At 52.9% G+C, this 24,989-nt stretch overlaps 1 protein-coding gene and 1 pseudogene across 4 annotated transcripts; both read left to right on the top strand.

The window, feature by feature from the left end:
* The window catches only part of LOC114431548 (BCL-6 corepressor-like), a 21,797-nt pseudogene extending 14,349 nt beyond the window's left edge, over positions 1-7,448 (top strand).
* Positions 7,449-18,199: 10,751 nt separating this feature from the next.
* On the top strand, positions 18,200-24,144 carry LOC114431978 (NACHT, LRR and PYD domains-containing protein 12-like). Of its 4 annotated transcripts, XM_028399693.1 has the most exons (9): positions 18,200-18,775; positions 18,850-20,629; positions 20,797-20,970; positions 21,059-21,232; positions 21,559-21,732; positions 21,964-22,137; positions 22,218-22,385; positions 22,823-22,869; positions 22,966-24,120. In XM_028399693.1, exons 1-9 carry the CDS (start codon positions 18,499-18,501, stop codon positions 23,490-23,492), a joined length of 3,495 nt encoding a protein of 1,164 aa, XP_028255494.1. In that variant the 5' UTR covers positions 18,200-18,498; the 3' UTR covers positions 23,493-24,120. The 4 variants fall into 4 exon arrangements, with proteins under 4 accessions (XP_028255494.1, XP_028255496.1, XP_028255495.1 ...); XM_028399695.1 differs by lacking the exon at positions 21,964-22,137 and having other exon boundaries at positions 21,559-21,584; positions 22,244-22,385; positions 22,966-24,119; XM_028399694.1 differs by lacking the exon at positions 21,559-21,732 and having other exon boundaries at positions 22,966-24,118.
* The last annotated feature ends 845 nt before the right edge of the window (positions 24,145-24,989 follow it).

Here is a 24,989-nt window from a genome sequence, read left to right as displayed (position 1 = left end):
CTGAGGCTCTCTGGAAGCTAGCCAGTAGCAGTTAGCATATCTACAGAGGGTTTGTGTGTAAAGTTTGAGCATAAAACAGTGTTAGCCTCATGCTAACAGCCTCCTCCTGGCAGTCTTCAGTCACCATGTTTTAATTTTAATAAAAACCATCACTGTTTTCTTTCATGTTCCGTGTGGCTCCGCCTTCTTCCTTCTCCCATCTCCCCCACCAACCGGCTCCAACACCTGTTACCTCCCTCACCTCCTCCCGCCTCTACGACAAGTACCAGAAGCTAAGGGAGGCCGCAGGCTCTCCACGTTCCTACCGACTCTTCCTCCTCTGCCTTGCTCCTCCTCCTGCTCACCTGAAGCCTATCCATTCTGCTGCCATGACGATGACCCTGACAAGCCAAAGGGTAAGCGACCCTGCAAGACAAAGCACACCGGAGGAGACGCCAAGGATGAGGGAGGAAGCGGCGACGACGAGACGAGCGGGAAGGTCAGTTTAGATTATTTGTGTTTTTGAATGGAGCTGTGAGTGGAGCTGTGAGAGGTGGAGGTCGTCTGCATATAGAGAGAACATGGAGCTGCGAGTGGAGCTGTGAGAGGTGGAGGTCGTCTGCATATAGAGAGAACATGGAGCTGTGAGTGGAGCTGTGAGAGGTGGAGGTCGTCTGCATATAGAGAGAACATGGAGCTGCGAGTGGAGCTGTGAGAGGTGGAGGTCGTCTGCATATAGAGAGAACATGGAGCTTCTAGCTCCTCAGTCAGGGATCACAACACCAACACGCCAGGTCAGAGACGTCAGCAGGCGACTAAATCTGTCCCATGTGACAGGAACAAGATGGCGGCAGGTCAGAGTGGAAGCAGCGCCGCGAAGCAGAGCGGCGAGCAGCCTGTTCGCTCCCGCTCGTCTGTTAATCGCTGCAATTATCGTTCTGATTGGAGCTCACCGGGAAAACTCAGCAGGGACGTGTGAGTGTGAGAGAGAGTGTGTGTGAGTGTGTGTGAGTGTGTGTGTGTGTGTGTGAGTGTGTGTGTGTGTGAGTGTGTGTGAGTGTGTGAGAGTGTAATTTAATTCACTGCAGATTAGAATGAAGGAGAGAGCGAGCGGGCGAGTGAGAGAGGGAGGGAGAGAGAGTGATTGAAGGTTATGGAGGAAGAATAATATTCTGTGTGTGTGTGTGTGTGTGTGTGTGTGGCGGAGGATTGTGCCGTTTTGACAGCTGCTGCACCGGAGATTTCCTCAGGGCAGTGAGGACACACACACACACACACACACACACACTTCCCTCGCTCGACCCCCCTCCTCTTTATTTGAGCTGCGCCAGAAAACACACACACAGACACACACACGTGCACCTCCAGGACAAAGCTCGCTTCCTGTTTGCTGATGCGTGTCGGCGAGCGGCTTCATCTGACAGGCCTGCTCACACACACACACACATTAACATGTGCACGGCGCCTGCCTGCTGAGCGGTGGCGGCTGTTGCCGTGGTTTCTACCTGCTTCTAACGAGCCGAACATAAATCCATGTGTGGAACATCTGAAACACAAGATCTGTACGATCTGGACCTCCATCAGTCCTGCAGGCTCAGCTCTGCTCAGCTCCTCAGGTGGAGGTGGAGTAAAAGGACCTGATCTGAAGCCCTGTGGAACCCCACACAACAACACAACAGCAACACAACCCCACACAACAACACAACAGCAACACAACAAGAACTGATCCTGACAGGCGCTGCTCTGTTTTTGGAGCCAAAGTGTGATCCAGAGTGGCAACAACACAACAACAGAACAACACAACCACACACAACAACAGAACAACACAACCACACACAACAACACGCCAGAAGCAACAAGAGGAACACACAACGGGGAACACTGGGAGAAGGGCGAGCGAGGCATGCCAGCACTGAAGAGAGAGAGTCCTAATTTGTTTCTCTTCTACTTCGTCTTTACTTTCAGACAAACCCTCCTCCTCCTCCTCCTCCTCCTCTTCCTCCTCCTCCCTCCTCCTCCTCCTCCTCCTCCTCCTCCTCTTCCTCCTCCTCTTCATCCCCTCCTCCTCTTCATCCCCTCCTCCTCTTCCTCCTCTTCCTCCCCTCCTCCTCTTCCTCCCCTCCTCCTCCTCCTCCTCCCCTCCTCTCCTCCTCCTCCTCCTCCTCCTCCTCCTCCTCCTCCTCCTCTTCCCCCCCCCCCCCCCCCCCTCCTCCTGAGCTTTCTGTCATCAGCCTCAGGCTTCACACACACACACACACACACACACACACACACACACACACAAACTCAGTCGTGAGAGCAGAGGTGGTGACAGCGCTATTTTAGACCGAGCCTGGAAAAGTGGGGCTGTGTGTGTGTCTGTGTGTGTCTGTGTGTGTGTGTCTGTGTGTGTCTGTGTGTCTGTGTGTGTGTGTGACAGTGATGGATGGAGGAGAGCGCCTGTGTGTGTCTTTAATTGCCTGGTGGCTAATGAAACCAATCTTCGTGCACATGCTAATCATGTTTAATGTCTCTTGTTTTCACACACACACACACACAGGTCTCTCCATCAGACCCACCTCGCTCGCCCGCCTCCAGACCTCCCTCACCACAGCACACACACTCCACCCGGCCCATCCCTCCGGAGGTTCGTCGGCTCATTGTGAACAAAAACGCCGGAGAGACGCTGCTGCAGCGCGCCGCTCGGCTGGGATACGAGGTGAGCTAACAGACGCACACAGGTGTGTGGGAGGAGTCAGAGCCGGGCCAGCCGGGAGTCCTTCTAGCAGGTCCTGGGCGGCCTGCAGATCTCCACCTCCTCCAAGCTCCTCCACCTTGTTTGTGATGCTTTGTAATGGAGTTGAAGGAGGAGCTAACAGACACACACACAGAAACAGACACACACACAGTGAATGTTTCATGCAGTGTGTGACAGCTCTTGTCAGGACTCACAAGTATCGCCCTGCCTCCCGCTCGCTCGTTCTCTCTCTACCTCTCTCTCTCGTTGAGGTGCAGCGGTGAAGCTAACGAGCTCAGTGTGCAAATGAAGCCGTCATCCATCACACACACACACACACACACACACACACACACAGTCAGAGGTTTTCAAGCTGCAATCATGGTGGAGAGAGCGGCGGAGGAAGAAGAAAAACAAGTGGTGGAATGGTCCTTTAAAGAACTGCCTTCACATATAAACCTGGTCCTGGTCCTAGTCCTAGTCCTGGTCCTAGTCCTGGTCCTAGTCCTACTCCTGGCCCTGGCCCTTGCCCTGGCCCTGCCTTGGTCCTGGCCCTGGTCCTGATCCTGGTCCTGGTCCTGGTCCTGTGGTTCTTCCTGCTCCTTCAGACTGTGTGTGTAAATAAAACCTCCCCTCTGTGTCTCCAGGAGGTGGTGCTGCACTGTCTGGAGCGACGGATCTGTGACGTCAACCACAGAGACCACGCAGGGTACAGCGCCCTGCACGAGGCCTGCGCTCGCGGCTGGCTGGAGATTGTGCGCCACCTGGTGGAGAACGGAGCCGACGTGAACTGCAGTGCCCAGGATGGGACACGGTACGAGTCCGTCCGACGTGTTTGTGTAGATCTGTGTGTCGTCGGCGTACGTGCTCACTGATGTGTCCTCTTCAGGCCGCTTCACGACGCCGTGGAAAACGACCACATGGAGGTGGTGCGCCTGCTGCTGGCCTGCGGCGCTGACCCCACCCTCACCTCCTACTCAGGGCGGGGGCTGATGAACATGACACACAGCGCTCCCATGGAGACTTTCCTGGAGGGTATGTCTGCAGCTCCTGTGTCAGTCCGTCCGTCTGTAGTTCTCTGTAGGACAGGCAGACTCTGCTCTGATTGGGCAGACTGTTGACGTCGTCATGGCGATTCACAGAACAACAACTTCACTACTGATGTTTCAGTCCCACTGATGTGTGACGTCTCAGAGAAAAGACACAAACAAAGAGACATGAGCAGGATCTGTAAGATACACAAGGAGGAAAGCTGTGTGTGTCTGTGTGTGAGCATGTGTGTGTCTGTGCGTGTCCTTGTGTGTGTGTGTGTGTCTGTGTGTGTGTCTGTCAGTGTGTATGTGTATGTGTGTGTCTGTCAGTGTGTATGTGTGTCTGTGCCTGTGTGTGTCTGTCAGTGTGTCAGTGTGTGTGTGTCTGTGCCTGTGTGTGTCTGTCAGTGTGTGTGTGTCTGTGCCTGTGTGTGTCTGTCAGTGTGTGTGTGTCTGTGCCTGTGTGCGTCTGTCAGTGTGTGTGTGTCTGTGTGTGTCTGTCAGTGTGTGTGTGTCTGTGCCTGTGTGTGTCTGTCAGTGTGTCAGTGTGTGTGTGTGTCTGTGCCTGTGTGTGTCTGTCAGTGTGTGTGTGTCTGTGCCTGTGTGTGTCTGTCAGTGTGTCAGTGTGTGCCTGTGTGTGTCTGTCAGTGTGTGTGCTCTCGCCTGCCTGTCTGATTACCATTCCCTGCCTGTGTTTGTTCTCTCTCCCTCCATCTCTCTTTTTTCCCTCTCTCTCTCCAGAGGGGTTTAATGAGGCTTGGCTGCTGAATCCCAGAACAGCTTACCGCCACACACACACACACACACACACACACACACACACACACACACACACACACACACTCTCTCCTGCCAGCATCCGACTACTCAGCGCTGCAGCGACGAGCCGGCTGAACACAAACACTCATCTTCTTCCTCCCATCTTTCAATGTGTGTGTGTGTCAGTGTGTGTGTGTGTGTGTGTCAGTGTGTGTGTGTGTGTCAGTGTGTGTGTGTGTGTGGCTCTGTTGTTTTCGTCGTGCTGCCTTCTTCTCTGATTGGTAGACTCTTTGATTCAGCCTCTGACTCTGCGGCTGTCTCTCTGCAGACTACCTCACTGACCTCCAGGGAAGGTCAGAGGGCGATCCAGGAATCTACTGGGAGTTTTACGGCAGCTCAGTGTGTGGTTAGTTCACACAGACACACACATACACAGACACACACACATACACAGACACACACACACACACAGAGACACACACACACAGACACAGAGACACACACGCTCACACAGACACACACACATGCATGCAGCTGAGCTGAGAGCTGGTGCTAACAGAACCAGTGAAGACCAAAGGAACCAGCATGTGTTACTGTGGACTCTGTGTCTTTGTACAGAGCCGTCCCATGAAGGAGGACTCTACAACATCCTCGCTGACCCACCAGGACCGGAGGAGGAGGAGGAGGAGGATGAAGAGGACGAAGAGGACGAGGAGCAGCGCGCCAGGAGGGAGGTGTTTGAATTCGAGCTGTCCGACCGGCCGCTGCTGCCCTGCTACAACATCCAGGTGTCGCTGTCACAGGGGTGAGTCAGAACCTTTGACCCACAGACCATCACAGACCACCACGGACCACACACACCACAGACCACATATAGACCATCACAGACCACCACAGACACCACAGACCATCACTGACCACCACAGACTATCACAGGCCACCACAGACCACACTGACCACCACAGACCACACTGACCACCACAGACTATCACAGGCCACCACAGACCACCACAGACCACACTGACCACCACAGACCACCACAGACTATCACAGGCCACCACAGACCACCACAGACCACACTGACAACCACAGACTATCATAGGCCACCACAGACCACCACAGACTATCATAGGCCACCACAGACCACCACAGACTATCACAGGCCACCACAGACCACCACAGACCACACTGACCACCACAGACCACCACAGACTATCACAGGCCACCACGGACCACACCCGCTCTGCGTCCTCACACGTTCGTCCTCAGTGTTGTTCTAACACGTCTTCTCACACTCAGACACCAATTAAGGTGGCAGGAAGGAAGGGGAGGGGGGAGGGGATGGTGTGAGAGAGGAGAGGCGTCCTCCGCGGAGGAGAGCAGGGACAGACGGAGCGCTCGTTAACAAGGATTGCTTCGCCGTGGCGACGCGGCTAATTGGCTTCCACTCCGGCTTCCTCCCCTGTCGCTTTTCTCCACCTCTCTCTTTCTCTCCTCGCCTCACTCTCGCCTCGCCGCCGTCTGATGTTGTATTAATGGCTCTTTCTGGATGCGAGGCCGCCGCGCAGCGACACACACGCTCACCACGCTGTGTGTGTGTGTGTGTGTGTGTGTGTGTGCCCTTGACTGACACACACATCGACAGGCGTGGTAAATCAATGACAGCAGCGTGGATGTTTTCAGCTGCAGCAGCAGAACACATGAAGCGCAGCTTCCTCTGTGCGGCGGCCATGATGGCTGTACGTCTAATCAGTGTTTCTTCTTCTCTTCAGTCCCAGGAACTGGCTCCTCCTCGCTGATGTCCTCGGTCGCCTTCGGATGACGTCTCGGTCCTTCCGCCGTCTCTTCCCGCAGCTCAACGTGCAGTCCGTCCCAGAGGACGAGTTCTACCGGCAGGCGTCCCTGTCGCAGCTGCTGACGGGTCCTGACGAGCAGGAGCTGGCCTGCTTCAGGCCCGACATCAGGGACCCGCTGGAGCTGGTGGAGGCCACCCCCGAGCTGGCCGGCATGCTCGGCTCATCCCTGGAGTTCGTGGACAGTCGCTGGGACTCGCTGGAAGTCTCGCCGCCTCCGACCCCACCTCCATCACCGCTGCAGCGTATTCCCCCAGAGCGAGCGGGAACTGAGGCCGCTGCCAGAGGGGCCAGAACTCTGAGCAGCCAGACTGCTGAGTCCAGACCACCAAAACCCAGAACAGAAACTAAAATGGACGCTACCATGTGGGAACCCCTAACAGCAGGGACCAAAAAGGTGGGGGTCCTCTCTCCAACAAGGCCACATGTGATGGTTACCATGTGGGAACCTCGGAGACACGGTCACTCTGATCTGGACTCTAAGATGGACTCCAGCATGTGGGAACCACAGCGACTGCGAGGCCAGACTGCTGTGACATCAGATCCGACCCCGGATCAGAACAGGGCTGCATCTGTCCATTCGTACGGAGCAGTGGACGCTAACATGTGGAAACCACACCATCGGGCACGTAGGACCGACGGGGTGTCAGGTTCCACACACAGCGCTGCTCCGACCGCTGGGACCTGCAGCCAGGCAGAGCCAGAGTCAGGCTCGGAGCGTCGGACAGCGGGGGGCAGCAGCACAGCACCCAAAAGACAAGCTACCCCCTGTCACAGCCCGGCAGGTAAGACCATGAGGATGGACGCCGCCTGGCAGAGGAACTTGGGCAACGTCCGAGTCCACATCCAGGACCTGGGGATAAAAATGGGTTCAGTCCGGAGGGATGTGAGTGAGGAGCGGGGGAAGGGGAAGAGCATCAGGGTCAAAACCAGCTCCTGAGACTCTTACTCTAAACGTCCTGGGTGGACGGACACTGTAAACCTGAACCTGGTGTAAATATGAGGCCGTGTGTGTGGACGTTGTTGCTTTGTTACCTTTGTGTGTCATTTTGTATTCAACATGTTTAAGTCCAATAAATAAGACGGAGACATTAGGACGCCTCTGAGTCCCGCAGGTCGGCAGTCAGTCCTCATTCTAACCCTGACCTGAAGTTCACACGAGTGTTTAGCATTGTCTCCACATGAAGGTGGAGGTCCTGCTGAGTGGGCGGAGCCTGCGGCGGACAGGAAGTGCGCCATGATGCCTGTCCTCTGAGCGGACAGCCTGCCTCCAAAACCGGAACAAACAAGACAGAGGCTGGATGCTCTCTCTCTCTCTGTCTCTCTCTCTCTCTCTGTCTGCATGTCCTCGCTCGGCCTGGTCTTCCCTTTTGATCGCCCACACCCTTTCATCCTGATGGAGAGAGAGAGAGGTGACTCACACATTATTCACTTTTCTCCTGAAAACACACGTCTGTTCTTCCACCTCTATGAGGACACACACACACACACACCTGCATGATTTTCACAATAAAAGAACCAATGTCACAGAGCTGTGATGACATGGCGGACTGTCCCTTTAAGTGTTGATGAAGCAGGCGTCCAGCAGCGTTAAGTTTCATCAGCGTCACCTCCTGTCAGACGTCTGTGCAGCGCTGTCAGCCCAGTGTGTGTGTGAAGACGAAGGATTGAATTGCTAATGCACCGCAGCGAGTGTGTGTGTGTGTGTGAGTGTGTGTGAGTGTGTGTGTGTGTGTGTGAGTGTGAGTGCGTGTGTGTGTGTGTGTGTGAGTGTGTGTGAGTGTGTGTGTGTGTGTGTGAGTGTGTGTGAGTGTGTGTGTGTGAGTGTGTGTGAGTGTGAGTGTGTGTGTGTGTGTGTGTGTGTGTGAGTGTGTGTGAGTGTGAGTGTGTGTGAGTGTGTGTGTGTGTGGGTCGGCTGGCTGTTTAGCGAGCGAGACGAGCAGCGCTGCCGATGAATATTTAAAGAGAGAGAGCGCAGCCATCATTTATTGATGCTGGTGAAGGGAAAGATGAATAGCCTGTCTGTGTACACAGCGCTGCAGAGCAGTGTGTGTGTGTGTGTGAGAGGCGCCTGGAAGCGAGGCGGCGGGCAGAGATTTGGTGTGTGCTGCCCGTCCTCTCAGATCAGGGGTTTGTCGGCGGACCTTCAGTCTTGTGACCCGTGTGTGAGGCTTCACTTCACGTCTCCTCCTCCTGACAGCAGTGTCCTAAATGTGTTATGGCGGCTTCAAGAGCATGAAACCCAGATCCTGAACCGACCCCTTGAAGGGCCCAGAAACTTCCTGAAGAGTCCTTCTGACCCTGAACAGGGACGGGGTCTGTTCAGGAGGACCTCTGGAGGACCCAGCGGCCCCTCTTTGGTCCTGTGTGCGCTCTAATGCTGACAGTGTTGTTGTTGTTGCTGCATGCTAATTAGCGTTCTGCTTTATTGTGCTAGTTCAGCATAAAATCCATCCACAGGTCACATGACACAGCTGGACCAGCAGGAAGGTCAGAGGTCAGCTGACGGTGGAGCCGGGAGAGAGGGTTCGCAGGAATGTGCGGGGCGAGCGAGGAGTGTGTGCATGTGTGAGAGAGAGAGAGAGAGAGAGTAAGGAGGAGGAGGGAGTCAAGACGGTTTCAAGGCTCCCCCTCGCTGTTCGCTGGCTCGCTCGCCCACCCGGTGCCTCTCGCACACACACTGCCAGACAAGGTCACACACACACACACACACACTCACACACACACTCACACACACACTCACACACACACATTTTCTTGCTTCACTGCCAAAGCTGTCATCGCTCTCTCTCTTTTTCTCTCTCTCTCTTTCCAGGGAGGGAAAATGAGAAAATCAATTAGACCCCCCCTTCCCTCTCCTCCTCCTCCACCTCCCCTTCTCCTCCTCCTCTCCCACTCCACCTCGTCCTCTCCCCCTTCCTCCACCTCGTCCTCTCCCCCTTCCTCCTCCTCCACCCCCCCTTCCTCCTCCTCCCTCCTCCCCCTCTTGTTAACATACAGAATAATGATGCTTTAATTACGTAAACTGTTACGTTTTTCTTATCGCGTTAGGACCAGAGTTCGTACATCCCGTTGTCCTCTGGGGGGCGACAGAGTGAACGAGTGCAGCCGTGTTCACTGCAGTAGATCAGGATGTAACCTCTTCTGGTGGTCACTGGAGGTATTGCACCCCCCTGATGTTTTTGTTTATTTTTTATTTATTGATTTGTTGTGTTGCAGCAGCCTGGACTCCTCCTCCAGGAGGTCTGGTTGGTGCAGCAGCGCCCCCTGTCTGTTCACTGGAAGAGAAGCAGACGAGCTTCACCTGCAGCTGCAGAGAAAAAACATCCGTGTGTGCGCGCGCACAGACACACACACACACACACACATGCTATCAGGGTGTCAAATGGATGGATGTGTGTGTGTCTGTGTTTTCTGCCTGTGTTAGTGTGTGTGTGTGTGTGTGTGTGTGTGTGTGTGTGAGGGAAATTAGACTGCCTCATTATTCAAATTGGCTCGAAGGAGAAGTGACGCTCTCGCCTCGTTTACACTTCGACAGAGAGAGAGCTCCCCCGATCTGTCTCCCCCCTCCTCTTCCTCCTCCTCCTCCTCTCCTTGTTCTGTCATGTGACGTCCCTTTGTCCTCCCTCGCCTCTGTCTCCTCCGTCCCTCACCCTCCTCACCCTTCCCTCCGTCACTCTGTCCTCCTCGTTCTCTCGTTCTCAAATTACGTCCTCGTTGCCGCCTCGTTTCTCATCCCGTTGCCGGGGGCTGTCGCCGAGGGCCGGCGAGGGCGCTAAACGATTTCCCACCATGCATCACTCACCTCACACACACGTGTTTTACCTCACACCATAAATCTGCTCCTCCATGTCCGAGTGAATCAAAGGCAGAAAGGTGTCCTGATGGGGGCGCTGCAGGACAGACGATCAGTTAGCAGGATGTTAGCGACCTTCACCTGAACATTATTGATGCTTTGTTGTTGATGTGTAGAGGAGCTCCCCCTGCTGGTGTTGGATGTCTCTGCAGTTCGAACAGCACAGAGAGGGTTCTGCAGGGTGACAAGAAGCACATCCTGTCTGACTGCTGAGCGCCACCTGCTGGTCTGTTCATGTCATTATTAATGTCGTTTTTTTTTATGTCAGCAGCGGTGACTATGGCGCCCTCCTGTGGCTGTACCACGAACCCAGCTAGCATTGCTAGCAGCTGGAACGAGACACTGACGGTGACTTCGGCCTGTGAGGACTACAACTCCCATGTGTCATTACACATTTGTTTCCTATTGCGTATGTGTGTGTTTATGTTACCATGACAACCACGTTGTCATCCAGTGGTTCTGGGCGGCTGTGGACAGGCTCCTGCAGGTATGGACTGTTTGTGTCAGAGAGACTCAGTGATCCATCATCTGATTGATTTTCTAATTGCTCTGATTGGTCAGTTTCTGACGAGGCTTCGCATCTCTGCGAGGAAGCGACGGGCGCCGGGTATCCCTTCACTGCCTCAGTAAACAGGATGGAGATGTGATCTGTTCATGATGATGATGATGATGGTGATGATGATGAGCACACGTGACATCTGGACAAGTTAAACACAGACCTTTGACCTGGTCCACCATGCTGCATGCTGCCATGTGCTCCAGTACATGCAGCAGAGCTGACTGTGCTGTGACGGTTGGAGCAGATGACTCAGAGTCCAGCAGACGTGTTGTGTAACAGGAAGTCACCTGTGTGATGTAACCATGATCAGAACCGACCAATCAGACGCAGCCGCTGCCTCCAGCTGTGTTAGGATGGAGCTCAGAGGAGCTGAGGGCTCCAGTGACTCGTTCTGTGGCCTGATGTAGCAGCTGCTCCGTTCTCCTCTGGAGACCTGTGAGGTTCTGTGAGGTCCTGTCTGGGATGTGTCAGAGGACTGGACCCACAGCTGCTGCTGTCACAGTGTTTCCACCTGTTTCACCTGCCAGAACACAGTGGTTCTAACGAGGCCGCTCTGTATATTGTTAGAGACCATGAGCATTGAAGTCCAGTGTGTGGTGAGGAGAACGCTAGGTGGCGGTAGAGCACCTCAAACGTAGCCCCCCCCCCATTAAACCAAAGAAGAAAAAGACGAAGCGATACATTTCCCGCGCATCGGCGCCATTTTTCAAACAACCCGGAGCAGGTGAGCGCTGCCCCCCCCTCCCCCCGGCTGCTGCGGACGTTCGGCGGCTTCAGTAACACCACCTCCCGGGGTAACGGCAGCGAGAGCCGGTGTGACCGCACGGCACCGTCAGCTTTGGCGGGACATCCACTGAAGAAGAGAAACGGGTCACAGGAAGGCCTGGAAGCAGCGGGGACCATGGCGACCACCGAGGGGCTGGACCCAGCAGGTGCTGCTGCAGCTGATGGAGCTGATCACAGACATGGAGGAGGGAGCAGGAGGTGACGGAGCAGCGCTGTGGAGTCCTCCCTCTGTCCAAACATGCCTGGATGATGAAAGGTGCGGACATTAAAATGCTTCATTAATGTCAGTATGAAGTCAAAGCTTCCAAACTGAGAACGTCTGTCGCCATCTAGTGGTGAACAGGGGAAACGCACGGGTTCCAGAGTCACAGCTGAAAGTGATGATCAGAGCACATGGGTCAGAGCTACAACCAGCAGGCCTCCACCTGCATCTACGTCAGCGTGCACTTTTAAAGAGGACTCTTTTCTTCCAGGTGGACCCGCCTCATGTATGCAGCGTGCTGACCCAGGTGAGATGGAACCTGCGTCACAGGTCGTCACCAACACCCGGGGGAGAGTGGTCAGAGTCTGTCCTGTCCTCCACAGCTGAGGACCACGCTGCAGCCACCGGCCCGCGGCCTGAGGGGACGGCGTCCCCACGCTGGACCGTCCCCACGCTGGACCGTCCCCACGCTGGACCGTCTCAAGCTACGTTTTCGTTTCCTGTCTTTCTTTCCTTTCACTCCTTCACCTTCCTTCAGGCAGCTGCTAAAGCTAATTAGCACCAAAAGACAGACTGCACCGACTCCACATTGATCATATTGTAGTAAAAACTTAATGATTAATTGTAGAACAGCTGCAGTTTGTCCCAAAAAGCCACGACTAGCAAAACATGTATTTATATTTATTAATAGATTTGTTGATATTAATAATAAAACAAGTTAGACTTTAGCGTTTAGCCACAAAAGTCAATACTGATTGACACTCATTCAGGCAGCCGCGTGGGTGTGGGTGGATGTTGAGGGTCTTGTGGATGTTGAGGGTCTTGTGGATGTTGAGGGTCTTGTGGATGTTGAGGGTCTTGTGGATGTTGAGGGTCTTGTGGATGCCGGCATCTTGTGGTAGTGTTGTGGTTCTGTGTTAGCGTTGTGTTGCTGTGGTTGTGTGGTAGAGAGTTGTTGGTGTTGTGGTGCTGTGGTAGTGTTGCAGTGGTGTGGTGGTTCTGTTGTTGCTGTGGTAGTGTTGTGGTTATGTTTTAGCGTTGTGGTGGTGCTGTGTTAGTGTTGTTGGTGTTGTGGTTCTGTTGTGTTGCAGTGGTTGTGTGGTAGAGAGTTGTTGGTGTTGTGGTGCTGTGGTAGTGTTGGTGTTGTGTTAGTGTTGTGGTGCTGTGGTTGTGTGGTAGAGAGTTGTTGGTTTTTGGAGTGGAGCAGCTGCTGAAAAAGGAGTTTGAACTCTGAAGAGATGAAGAATGAAGTCATCGACAAAGGATCGACAAAGGATCGACAAAGGATCGATGCCTTCAGCAGCTGTCGGGACCTGGACGAGGGTCCTGGACCACAGACTCACATCAACGTTTTCCTTCCATTCAATCAGAGATCCACATGGAAGCACTGAAGACTGGGAGTCCATCTGTCAGGACAAGAGGAGCACCAGACGGACGCCTGGTGGAGCGGGTGGAGCGGGTGGAGCTGCTCCTGGACTGTTGTCTCCTTTCAGGAGGTGTTGAGTCGTTGGGCCATTAGATTAACATGAGATGTTCAGCTGCATGTTTGGTGCTTGAACTGAAGAGGTGACGTGATGGAAGGGTTAAATAAGGTGTGTGTGTGTGTGTGTGTCTGTGTGTGTGTGTGTCTGTGTGTTTGTGTGTGTGTGTGTGTGTGTGTGTGTGTGTGTGTGTGTCTGTGTCTGTGTGTGTGTGTCTGTGTGTGTGTGTCTGTGCGTGTGTCTGTGTGTTACTGCGGCCTGACAGTCTTAGATGTATGTTTATAAAGTTAAAGATCCCAGGATCAATAAGAAGGTGGAGCAGCAGAGCGCTCACACTGTGACGGAGGGAGCGGTAGAGAAGCAGCAGGTGGTGGAGGACGGACTCTGAGCAGTTCTTCAGACAGGACGAGCTGCCATCCAAATATCAGGTGTATCAATAATGGCGGGTGGAGCTCGGCTGTAGTCACTGTAGCTCTGCCCGCCTCTCTTCTTGTAGCCGTTAGTCTCTCAGTGGCAGCTCCTGTCCAGTCCTCCGTCACCACGCTGCCTTTTATCAGCTGTTAGCGGGCTTCTTAGCTTTTGTAGCTGTCTGAGCTGTGCAGGGCTTTCAGGGGCTGTGTGAGGAGTGTGTGAGGAGTGTGTGAGGAGTGTGTGAGGAGTGTGTGTTGACGGCTTCTTCTGTCTTCACAGGACTCCACCGCGGAGCTGCACCACAGGACTCCACCGCGGAGCTGCACCACAGGACTCCACCGCGGAGCTGCACCACAGGACTCCACCGCGGAGCTGCACCGCGGAGCTGCACCACAGGACTCCACCGCGGAGCTGCACCACGGAGCTGCACCGCAGGGCCTGGACGTCTGCAGGAGAGGTAGTATGTCTGCACCTTGACACATGCTGACACCTCAGTGGAGGCGCTCATGCTGTGACTCTCTGCTCCTCAGGACCACGGAGCTCCACCGTGGAGCTGCACCACGGGACTGCACCACGGGGCCTGGACTTCTGTCGGAGAGGTAGTATGTCTCCACCTTGACACATGCCGACACATCCTCCCAGTGAGACGCTCACCATGCTGCTCTCACTGTGTTTCTCCTCAGGACCGCGGAGCTGCACCATGAGGCCCGGTCGTCCGAGTGAGGTAGTATGTCTCCATCCTCTAGTGAAGACGCTGATGATACAGCTGTGTGTGTTTCTCTCCTCAGATCCACGGAGCTGCACCGCAGGGCCTGGACGTCTGCAGGAGAGGTAGTATGTCTGCACCTTGACACATGCTGACACCTCAGTGGAGGCGCTCATGCTGTGACTCTCTGCTCCTCAGGACCATGGAGCTCCACCGTGGAGCTGCACCACAGGGCCTGGACGTCTGCAGGCGAGGTAGTATGGCTGCACCCTGACACATGCTGACAGTCAGTCAATCAGTGGAGGCGCTCACCGTGCTGCTGTGACTTTCTCCTCAGACCTGCTGTGAGCTGCTCCGTGGAGCCTGGACTTCAGTCGGGTAGTAAGTGTGCAGCTCATGTTGAGGGTCTCCATCCAGCAGCTTACTCATCATGTTGCTCTGTGACCTTTGACCCCGCAGGCCTCCAAGAAGCTGCGATGGACTCGGTGGCCGAAGGGACCTCTTCAGCCAGGTGAAGCCTGCATCGCACATCGTCACCAATGGAAACACAGAACGTCATGTGATTGTGTTAAAATGATCTGTCCTCCGCTCCTCCTCAGGTGACATCACGCCTCCGTTCCCTCCGCCCGGCCCTCCGGCAGCCAGCGGGATGCAGCCAGGCTTGTTTCTTTGACTGTTCACTCTGAACGGTCGAGGTAAGGTGGACTCTGTAGACTTCAGGGTCATTTTATGTAGATTAATACATTCAGCCAGATGGAAACGCATTTAAACCGCTTCCCTCTGGCTGAACACGCTGTCCCTGGACCCCGCCGAATTTCAGACCACCATCTGCAAAACGGAAGACACAGGAAGATGCTTGTGCCTGGAGGACCGGAGCTTCTGCCTTCCATCTCACCAGGACCAGCGGAGGGATGTGGCATCACAGGCGTGCCCTGACTGTTTGACTGACTGAGGGGCTCTGGGTGGGGTTGTCCTCCTCCTCATAGTGTAGTAGCATGTTGTCAGGGTGTGTGGACTGAGCTCAGTCTGTGGTTCAGGTGTATCTAGTGTGGTTGTAGTGATGGGGGTTAGTGACTTGACTGGGACTGGCACACAACAACACAACAAACGTGCTGCACAGCCGACACCGACAGCTTCTCCAAGCAACGTTCAAGTGGATAAAACAACACAAAGGAGACACGTGGACCATCAGACAGACCCACAGGGGGGCTGGCAGGAGCCGGAAGTGCACAGGTCAATGAAAATGGTCCTAAAGGACCCCCCCCCCCCCAACAAGTGCAGCTACACCCAAACCTGGGTGAAGTCATGGATCACTGGAACATCACGGTGTGGCATTCAACAACCATCAGTGTCATCAGTACGCCTGCAGAAGGACTGGAACCATGAACTATGAAACATTCAGTGTGTGTAACATGTGGGTCACTGTGTGGCTCTGTGTAACGTGTGGGTCACTGTGTGGCTCTGTGTAACGTGTGGGTCACTGTGTGGCTCTGTGTAACATGTGTGGCTCTGTGTAACATGTGGGTCACTGTGTGGTTCTGTGTAACGTGTGGGTCACTGTGTGGCTCTGTGTAACATGTGGGTCACTGTGTGGCTCTGTGTAACATGTGTGGCTCTGTGTAACATGTGGGTCACTGTGTGGTTCTGTGTAACGTGTGTGTTTGTGATGTCATCACCTCTGTCCTGTCAGGAATTGTGTTGTGTAGTGTGCTTCATGTGCAGCATGCTGCTGGGTGTTTGTGCTGCCTCTCACCTGGACATGTAGGAGGCGGAGTCACGGCTGGAAAAGGACACGGCCAGCCTTTTCTGGCTCCGCCCCCTTGCGTCAGAGATCACAGGCCGAGGTCTGTCAGTAGGAACGGTGGGTGGAGCCTTTTTAAATGCAGCATTTTGGACTCAGTGATTCTCTGTATTTAACCCTTTCCTTTCTTCCAGCTGTTCCAGGGCCTTTTCAGTGACATCACGCCGCGGCGTCATCGTGTACCAGCCAACCACCTTTCCTGTTGGGACCATTGGAGCCTGCAGGTATGGTGGAGCTAGGAGAGTCTTAATGAACCTGAAGTGTTTGTATCATACGGACCGCATGAAAGGATGAAGTTGTGTCATGTGACTGTGTTTCTACAGGCTGGAGGTGCTGCTGAGCTGCTGAGCGATGAGTCAGAAGAACCTTCTAACAGGCTCAGACGAGTCCCAAGGAGTGAAGACCTCCATCACCCTCAACACTAAGGCCTGTCGGCATGCTGCTCCACCTGCATCACAGAGAGCACGTCATCAGGACCTCCTGGCAGAGCTGCAGTATGAAGAGGAGCCGGTCAGCCCAGCTGCACCGGGTCAGTCCACACAAGTCAATGTGACAAATCAGTTTGATGTGTTTTGATTGAATTACAGTCATGTTGTTTCTCCTTTTGTTGTCGGTGACACGTGACGAGCTGATGAGGATCGTGGTGCGTCCCGGTGCAGGAGGGCGGAGACGGTGCGTCCCGGTGCAGGAGGGCGGCGACGGTGCGTCCCGGAGCGTGTGTTTAATGTCATTAAGGCTGTGTAGCTGACGTACTGTGCTGTCGCTGGTGGGTTTAAACTTGTGCGTGTTGTGTACCTGAAGGTCCCGCTGTGGTCCTTCCTGTTGGTGTCGTGAAGGCGCCGGATGTCCGCAGCTGAAGGAGCTTCCCTTAATGAAAGGTTAAGTATTCCCACCTTTCTATACGCCGTCATCAGGTGAAGGTCTGAGGTGGTGCCATGCGTGCTGATGTTCTGTGTGTTTCTGCAGGTGTGTGTATTCAGACATGTGTGCAGTCGTGCCCTTTGAATGAGCACCTGCAGTGTACCAGTGTTAACAGGTGTGTATGTGTATATATATATATATATGAGGTTGGAAGTGTGCTGTCGTGTTTAAACTTGTGTGTGTTGTGTACCTGAAGGTCCTGCTGTGGTCCTTCCTGTTGGTGACGGCGCCGGGTGTCGGAGCGCGTTGGATCGTTGAGCGTGGCACGTTAATAAGGACGTTCAGACGCTTGTGTCCATGTTTGTGCTGTTCACACGGTGTATCTTAAAGGCGGGGTTCTGAAGTGGCTCATGATGTTGTGATGAATATGATTTTTATTTTCTTTCTCTCCAGTGAGCAGCCCTGATGCTGGTGTGTGCTGCAGTGTCACTCTGACGTGTGTCGTGTTTGTTACCGTGTGATGCTGATGTCATTGTTTGTACTTGTTGCTTCATCCTAATAAAGGCTGCAGTGTGTCTTTAAAGCCGGTTCTGTATGTGTGTCCTCGTGTGGGTCACGTCCCTGCAGGGACGGAAGCTCAGGCCACAGCCTGCACAGGGTTAAACTCTTCACACTGATAGAAGCGGCTTCTCTTCCCTCGGACACTTTCACCTGGATGTAGCTTCAGTCTCTGCTGACCTCCACCTCTCCAGCTCAGCCTCTCAGCCCGTCGGTTGTCTTCTGGCTCTCACCTTTTCAGACCATGTTACCATGGCGCCCCCTGCTGCCCATTGGTGGTTCCTGCACTGAGCGCTGAAATGTTTTATTACAATAAGATTAAGAATAAATTCACTCAGTGACTTAAAACATAAATAAACTCATTAAAGTAAAAGAAATGACAAATGAAAACATCTCAAAGTAAAGACTGAGGTATGGATGATGAATGTATGGATCAGCAGCAGTTTGTCCTGCAGCAGACAGGTCAGATATGATCACAGTGAGATATAAATCATGTTAGATATTGAAGTTATACACACCTTACACTGAATGTGTGTGAGCGATGACACCATTTAGAGTATGAAGTTTCACTTCCTGTTTGTTTCACAGAAGTTGGTATGAGGAAACATCCTGTGATGTCACAGCTGGGTTACTTCTCTGGAGGAGGGGGACGTCTGAGCTCCGAGGTGAGAACTCTCCGACTGTTCTCTGCTGTCCTCCAGTCGCTCGCCAGAGTTTCTGTCGATATTGATCAGCAGCAGCTTGTCTGTCAGTCACAGCTTCCTTTGTTCCATTAAAGAAACAGAAGTGACGTTAAAGGCCACGATCCTCCACCAGAACAGACCTGTTCTTCTTTGGTTTTCATTTTTCTGGGAGTGTAAACCTGTAGGAACCCTGTGGTCGCAGCAGGAGACGGCAGAACCAGCAGAGGACGGATACAGACCTCTGAGACCTGTCAGGATGGCATGCCCTCCAGAGGTGCTTCTGCAGACTTTGGAGGATTTGGGAAAAGAGGAGTTTGAGAAGTTTAAGTGGTTGCTGTGTCAGAGGGGGACTCTAGAAGACTTCCTGCCCATCCCAAAGTCTCGACTTGAAAGAGCGAACCGGATGACTGCGGTGGACCAGATGTTGAACACCTACCATCTGAACTCCATTAAAGTCATGAAGAAGGTTTTGGTGAAGATCAGCAGGAATGACCTGGTGGAGAACCTCAAAGACGTCCCTTCAGAGCCTTCAGGTAAGTCAGGGAACCGTCCACAGGGGGGAAGGTCTCCCGGGGACACATGTCGTAACAAACTGCTGTTTCTGCAGAGGTCCTCGCTGGCTGTCAACAGAAGATGAAGTCTGACCTGCAGAGAAAGTTCCAGTGTGTGTTTGAGGGCATCGCCAAAGCAGGAAAGAAAACCCTTCTGAACCAGATCTACACAGAGCTCTACATCACAGAGGGGGGGACTGCAGGGGTTAGCGAGGACCATGAGGTCAGACAGATTGAAGCAGCATCCAGGACAGCACACAGACCAGAAACCCCCATCAGACCAGCAGACCTCTTCGAAGGCTCACCTGGAAGACAGGAACCAATCAGAACAGTGATGACACAGGGAGTGGCTGGCATCGGGAAAACAGTCCTAACACAGAAGTTCAGTCTGGACTGGGCTGAAGACAAAGACCACCAGGACGTCCACTTCACATTTCCATTCACGTTCAGAGAGCTGAATGTGCTGAGAGAGAAACGGTTCAGCTTGGTGGAGCTTGTTCATCACTTCTTCCCTGAAACCAAAGAGGCAGGAATCTGCAGCTTCCAGCACCTCCAGGTGCTCTTCATCTTTGATGGTCTGGATGAGTGTCGACCTCCTCTGGACTTCCACAACACTCAGGTCCTGACTGATGTCACAGAGTCCACCTCAGTGCATGTGCTGCTGACAAACCTCATCAGGGGGAAGCTGCTTCCCTCTGCTCGCCTCTGGATCACCACAAGACCTGCAGCAGCCAATCAGATCCCTCCTGACTGTGTGGACATGGTGACAGAGGTCAGAGGGTTCACCGACCCCCAGAAGGAGGAGTACTTCAGGACGAGGTTCAGAGAGGAGGAGCGGGCCAGCAGGATCATCTCCCACATCAAGACATCACGAAGCCTCCACATCATGTGCCACATCCCGGTCTTCTGCTGGATCACTGCTACAGTTCTTGACAATCTTTTGAATTCTGGAGACAGAAGAGTCCTTCCAAAGACCCTGACTGAGATGTACATCCACCTCCTGGTGGTTCAGGCCAAAGTCAAGAGGGTCAAGTATGAGGGAGGAGCTGAGACGGATCCACACTGGAGTCCAGAGAGCAGGGAGATGATCCGGTCTCTGGGGAAACTGGCTTTTGATCAGCTGCAGAAAGGAAACCTGATCTTCTATGAATCAGACCTGACAGAGTGTGGCATCGATATCAGAGCAGCCTCAGTGTGCTCAGGACTGTTCACACAGATCTTTAAAGAGGAGAGAGGCCTGTACCAGGACATGGTGTTCTGCTTCATCCATCTGAGTGTTCAGGAATTTCTGGCTGCTCTCCACCTGATCCTCTGTTACACCAACAGGACCACCGAGGGGCTGGAGGACTTCCTGGGAGACAAGTACAGACACTCCTCTCTGGATGACTTCCTGAAGAGAGTCATGGAGAAATCCCTCCGAAGTAAAAATGGCCACCTGGACCTGGTGGTTCGCTTCCTTCATGGCCTCTCTCTGCAGTCCAATCAGAGGCTCTTACAAGGCCTGCTGGGTCAGACAGAGACCAGTCCAGAAACCACCCAGAGAATCATCAACAACCTGAAATGGATGAACACTGGTGACATCTCTCCTGACAGAAGCATCAACATCTTCCACTGTCTGATGGAGATGAACGAGCTCTCAGTCCATCAGGAGATCCAAGAGTTCCTGCGGTCAAAGACCAGGTCAGAGTGCCTCTCTGTGGTCCACTGTTCAGCTCTGGCCTACATGCTGCAGATGTCAGAGGAGGTTCTGGAGGAGCTGGACCTGGACAGGTACAACACAACAGAGGATGGACGACTGAGACTGATCCCAGCTGTGAGGAACTGCAGGAAGGCTCGGTGAGTCCAGATGTGATGATGATTGTGAATCAGTGTAGATTAGTGGTTCAGGCCTTCACAGATCCAGATGTGTGGTCCTTCAGAGGTCCACGTGTTCATTGGAACATGTCAGCCGTGTCTTTGTCTTTATATAAAGTGTCCTGTTTCTGATGTTCCTGTCCTCACAGACTTCCTGGCTGCAGACTCTCAGAGACTCACTGTGAAGTCGTGGCCTCAGCTCTGCAGTCCAGCCCCTCCCACCTGACACATCTGGACCTGAGCTGGAACAGTCTGCAGGAGTCAGGAGTGGCACAGCTGTGTTCTGGACTGCAGAGTCCTCAGTGCAGACTGCAGACTCTGAGGTCAGTTCTCTTCATCTGTGCATTTGGACCTGATCACGTCTGATTGGATGATCAATGATTTCTTCAGTGTCTGTTCTTCTTTACTCAGGTTGTGGGGCTGCAGTCTGTCAGAGAGCAGTTGTGCTTCTCTGGGCTCAGCTCTGAGGTCCGACCCCTCCCACCTGAGACATCTGGACCTGAGCTGGAACAGCCTGCAGGAGTCAGGAGTGGAGCAGCTGTGTTCTGGACTGCAGAGTCCAGACTGCAGACTGCAGACTCTGAGGTCAGTTCTCTGTTATTATTCATGATCAGGTTTATGAAATATGGGCGTCCAGTTTGTCTCAGACTGCACAGAGCACCTGTCAGGACTGACGGACAGCACAGGGAGCACAGACAGTTTACATGAAGAGCATCATCCTTCATGTCAGCAGCTGTCTCCTCAGTCCTCATGATCTGATGACAGACCAGCTCCAGTCTGAAGTCCACATGGACATTACAGACCTGTTCAGGAATGACTCTTTCTGTCTCATTGATATTGTGATATTGATCTGTACACCGTAACCTGATCACATTGGGTTATCAATGATTTCTTCAATGTCTTTTATTCAGGCTGTTTGGCTGCAGTCTGTCAGAGACCAGCTGGGCCCCTCTTGGCTCAGCTCTGCAGTCCAACCCCTCCCATCTGAGACACCTGGACCTGAGTAAAAACAACCTGCAGGACTCGGGCCTGAAGCAGCTGTGCGGGTTCCTGGAGAGTCCAGACTGCAGACTGCAGACTCTGAGGTCAGACTCCATTTTGTTTTTGAGTTGTGAGACATCAGGCTGCTCTTAGACTGATCCACATGGAGGATCCTTATGGTTTAAAACCTCCACAGGTGGAGCTGCAGAGCTCTTGAGCTGAAGTGTCTGTACGGGGTGTACTGCTGGTACATTCTGAACCTTCTTCTTCTCTGATAATGAAACGCTGCATGACTGCAGACAAGAAGTTACTGACGTCTTTAACTCTTTATTCAGATTGTATCACTGCAGCTTGTCAGAGACCAGCTGTGCTCCTCTGGGCTCAGCTCTGAATTCCAGCCCCCCCCATCTGACAGAGCTGAGCCTGAGTAACAACGACCTGGGGGATGCAGGAGTGAAGCAGCTGTGTTCTGGACTGGGGAGCCCCGACTCTAGGCTGCGGACTCTCAGGTCAGGGTTCAGTTAAATGCTGCTCCAGGTTCATGCTGAGGGTCTGTATGGTTCCTTCCTGATGGTTTCTGTGCCCCCAGCCTGTCAGGATGTCTGATCACAGAGGACGGCTGTGCTTCTCTGGCCTCAGCGCTGAGCTCCAGCCCGTCCCACCTGAGAGAGCTGGACCTGAGCTACAACCATCCAGGAGACTCCGGAGTGCAGCTGCTGCGTGCTGAGGCTGCACACTGTGGACTGGACACGCTCAGGTATGGACCTCCTCCTCCTACTCCTCGACCTCCACCCCCTCCTCCTCTTCCTCCCCCCTACTATACCTCCTCCTCCTCTTCCTCCCCCCTACTATACTTCCTCCTCCTCCTCCTCCATCTCCACCTCTTCCTCCTCCTCCCCCCCTACTCCTCCTCCACCTCCTCTTCCACCACCACCTCCTCCTTCTTCCTCCTCTTCCACCACCACCTCCACCTCCTCCTCTTCCTCCTCCACCTCCTCCTCCTCCTCTTCCACCACCACCTCCTCTTCCACCACCTAGTGTTCCACCACCACCACCTCCACCTCCACCTCCTCCTCCTCCCCTTACTCCACCTCCACCTCCTCCTCTTCCTCCACCTCCTCCTTCTTTTCCTCCTCCTCCCCTTACCCTCCTCCTGTTGGTAGAGGATCCCTCTGACGGTGTTTCCTCCTGCAGGGTGGACCATGGTGGAGAGCGGAGGGTGGCTCCTGGTCTGAGGAAGTGTAAGTGTGTGTTCCTCATTAAACATGAATGAGTAGCCTGTCAGGCAGCAGAGGGGTGGAGGCAGCAGAGGTTAACTGTGTCTCTGTCTCCGTCAGATCTCTGTCAGCTTCAGGTCGACACAGACTCGGTGAACACAAACCTCCAGCTGTCCGACCACAACAGGACGGTGACGCGTGTGAGGGAGGAGCCGCCGTATCCTGACTATCCAGACCGCTTCTACGAGTGGCGTCCTCAGCTGCTGTGTAGAAACCATCTGACCGGGCGCTGTTACTGGGAGGTGGAGTGGAGAGGAGAGGTGTATGTATCAGTGAGTTACAGGAGAAGCAAGGTTTGGTTGAGAGGAAGCGATGTGCCCTGGTGTCTGAGGTGCTCCAATGAAGATGGTTACTCTGTCTGTCAAGATGGTGGAGAAACATCCATCTCCTCCCCCTCCTCCTCCTCCTCCAGCAGAGTAGCAGTGTATGTGGACTGTCCTGCTGGCACTCTGTCCTTCTACAGAGTGTCCTCGGACACACTGATCCACCTCCACACCTTCAGCAGCACCTTCACTGCCCCTCTGTGTGCTGGGTTTGGGTTTGATTCCTGTGGCTCCTCAGTGTCTCTTGTGGTGGAAAAATCCTGAATCACATCATGTGTGCGTGATGGATGGAGAAGAACTGCACCTGCACACTCAGAGGGTTAATATGTCACATTAAGCCTGGTGGAAGTTGAAGAATTGAAGGACACGTTTAATATATAAAACATGTAACGGCCTCCTGCTCGGCGGAGAAGCACTGAGAGCTGTCGGACCTGTTCTGTGCTTCTCCCTGTGCAGCTGCTTGTAATAAACTTTTCGGTCATCATTTCAGAGTCTTTTTAGAGTCTTTACTTTTTGCCACAACACTCTGTGTCCAGAGTAGGAGGAAGATGGGCTCCTGTAAACTCTGGACCGACCGGATGCTGGATTTAGTGCGAGCTGATTGGACGGCTCGTCGCCATGTCCAGTCTGAGCGACCAGCACTAGGTTGTTATAACTAGGGAGTTATTATTGAATCTCTCAGTAATAGTTATTGAGTTAAGCCTTTACTTCTGTCGGTAAAGTAGGTGTTTACATTCTGTTCAAATCCACCAGAATGCAGGAAATAGCATCTACTTCATTAATGGAGGGAGGACCCCAGACCCCCCTCTATCTATCTACTATCAGTACATTTACAACATGTTTTTATTTACCTGTGTTCATTAAACATGGTCCAAATTCAGTTTAGGATGATATGTGATTATTAAGCCTGTTCATGTTCAGGTAAACAGTAGATGCGGCTGCAGATGATGAGAGAATGTGAAACGAACGTCTGCGTTAAGATAGATGTCAAGATAAGGCCTGATCTGTACAACAATATACGGACAGCAATTAAACGACAAACTGCGGTGTTAAGTGTGATGCGGTGCACCAGTGCAAAAACTTGGTCCAGGACCCTGGCTGTGACCTCCAGTTAATATGAATAAAGAGTTGACAGTTACACTTATCGCAGTTATTATGAGAGAAATTACATTTTTTATTGCATTATTTTATTCTTTAAGTAAAATATTATTTAACAGCTATTTGTTTTCTAAATAATTTAGTATGAATAAAAGAAGTAGTAGAAGTTTTTTTAGGTTTTTTATTTATTTTATTTTATATTATTTAATTATTTTTAATATTTTTTTTGTAGACTGCAGACAAGTTCACAAACAGGTGTTTGTGAGTCGTGTGCGTCTACTACAGGTGCCCCCGGGTGTCTAAGGAAGTCGGGCCTGAACTCTTCATGAAGGGCTTTGCAAACTGTGAGAAGAAGTTCTTGTTCTTCGTAGCACTGACGTCTTGCTTCTTGTAGCATGTTCCAGGAAACTACTGATTATGTGTTTGTCCATCGTCGGCAGCCCAGCAGACACATGAAAGGCCACATTGAATGGGTATTTCCACTCTTTGATCAGGCTCTTATAAACCAGCTTGCTAAGAGAGAAATCTGGGGGAATAATAATATGTTCCTCTTCCAGTAAATCCCAAATTTGGTCATAAAGCTGCAAGGTCAATTTAGTCTCTAACTTTCTATTCACTCGAATAATTAGATCAAAAAGAAATCTGCCCAAGTCATTTTTTCCA

Source organism: Parambassis ranga, chromosome 2 (genome assembly GCF_900634625.1).
Source record: "Parambassis ranga chromosome 2, fParRan2.1, whole genome shotgun sequence".
Taxonomy (NCBI): domain Eukaryota; kingdom Metazoa; phylum Chordata; class Actinopteri; family Ambassidae; genus Parambassis; species Parambassis ranga.
The sequence above is the reverse complement of the archived record's forward strand: the minus strand, read 5'-3'. Positions and strand labels throughout refer to the sequence as shown.

What these genes read in the sequence shown, in the direction of transcription:
- LOC114431978 (XM_028399693.1), top strand. Translation starts at nt 18,499, where the DNA reads ATGGCATGCCCTCCAGAGGTGCTTCTGCAGACTTTGGAGGATTTGGGA. An exon ending in CGTCCCTTCAGAGCCTTCAG is followed by an intron (nt 18,776 to 18,849) that starts GTAAGTCAGGGA and finishes CTGTTTCTGCAG; the next exon opens with AGGTCCTCGCTGGCTGTCAA. An exon ending in AGGAACTGCAGGAAGGCTCG is followed by an intron (nt 20,630 to 20,796) that starts GTGAGTCCAGAT and finishes CTGTCCTCACAG; the next exon opens with ACTTCCTGGCTGCAGACTCT.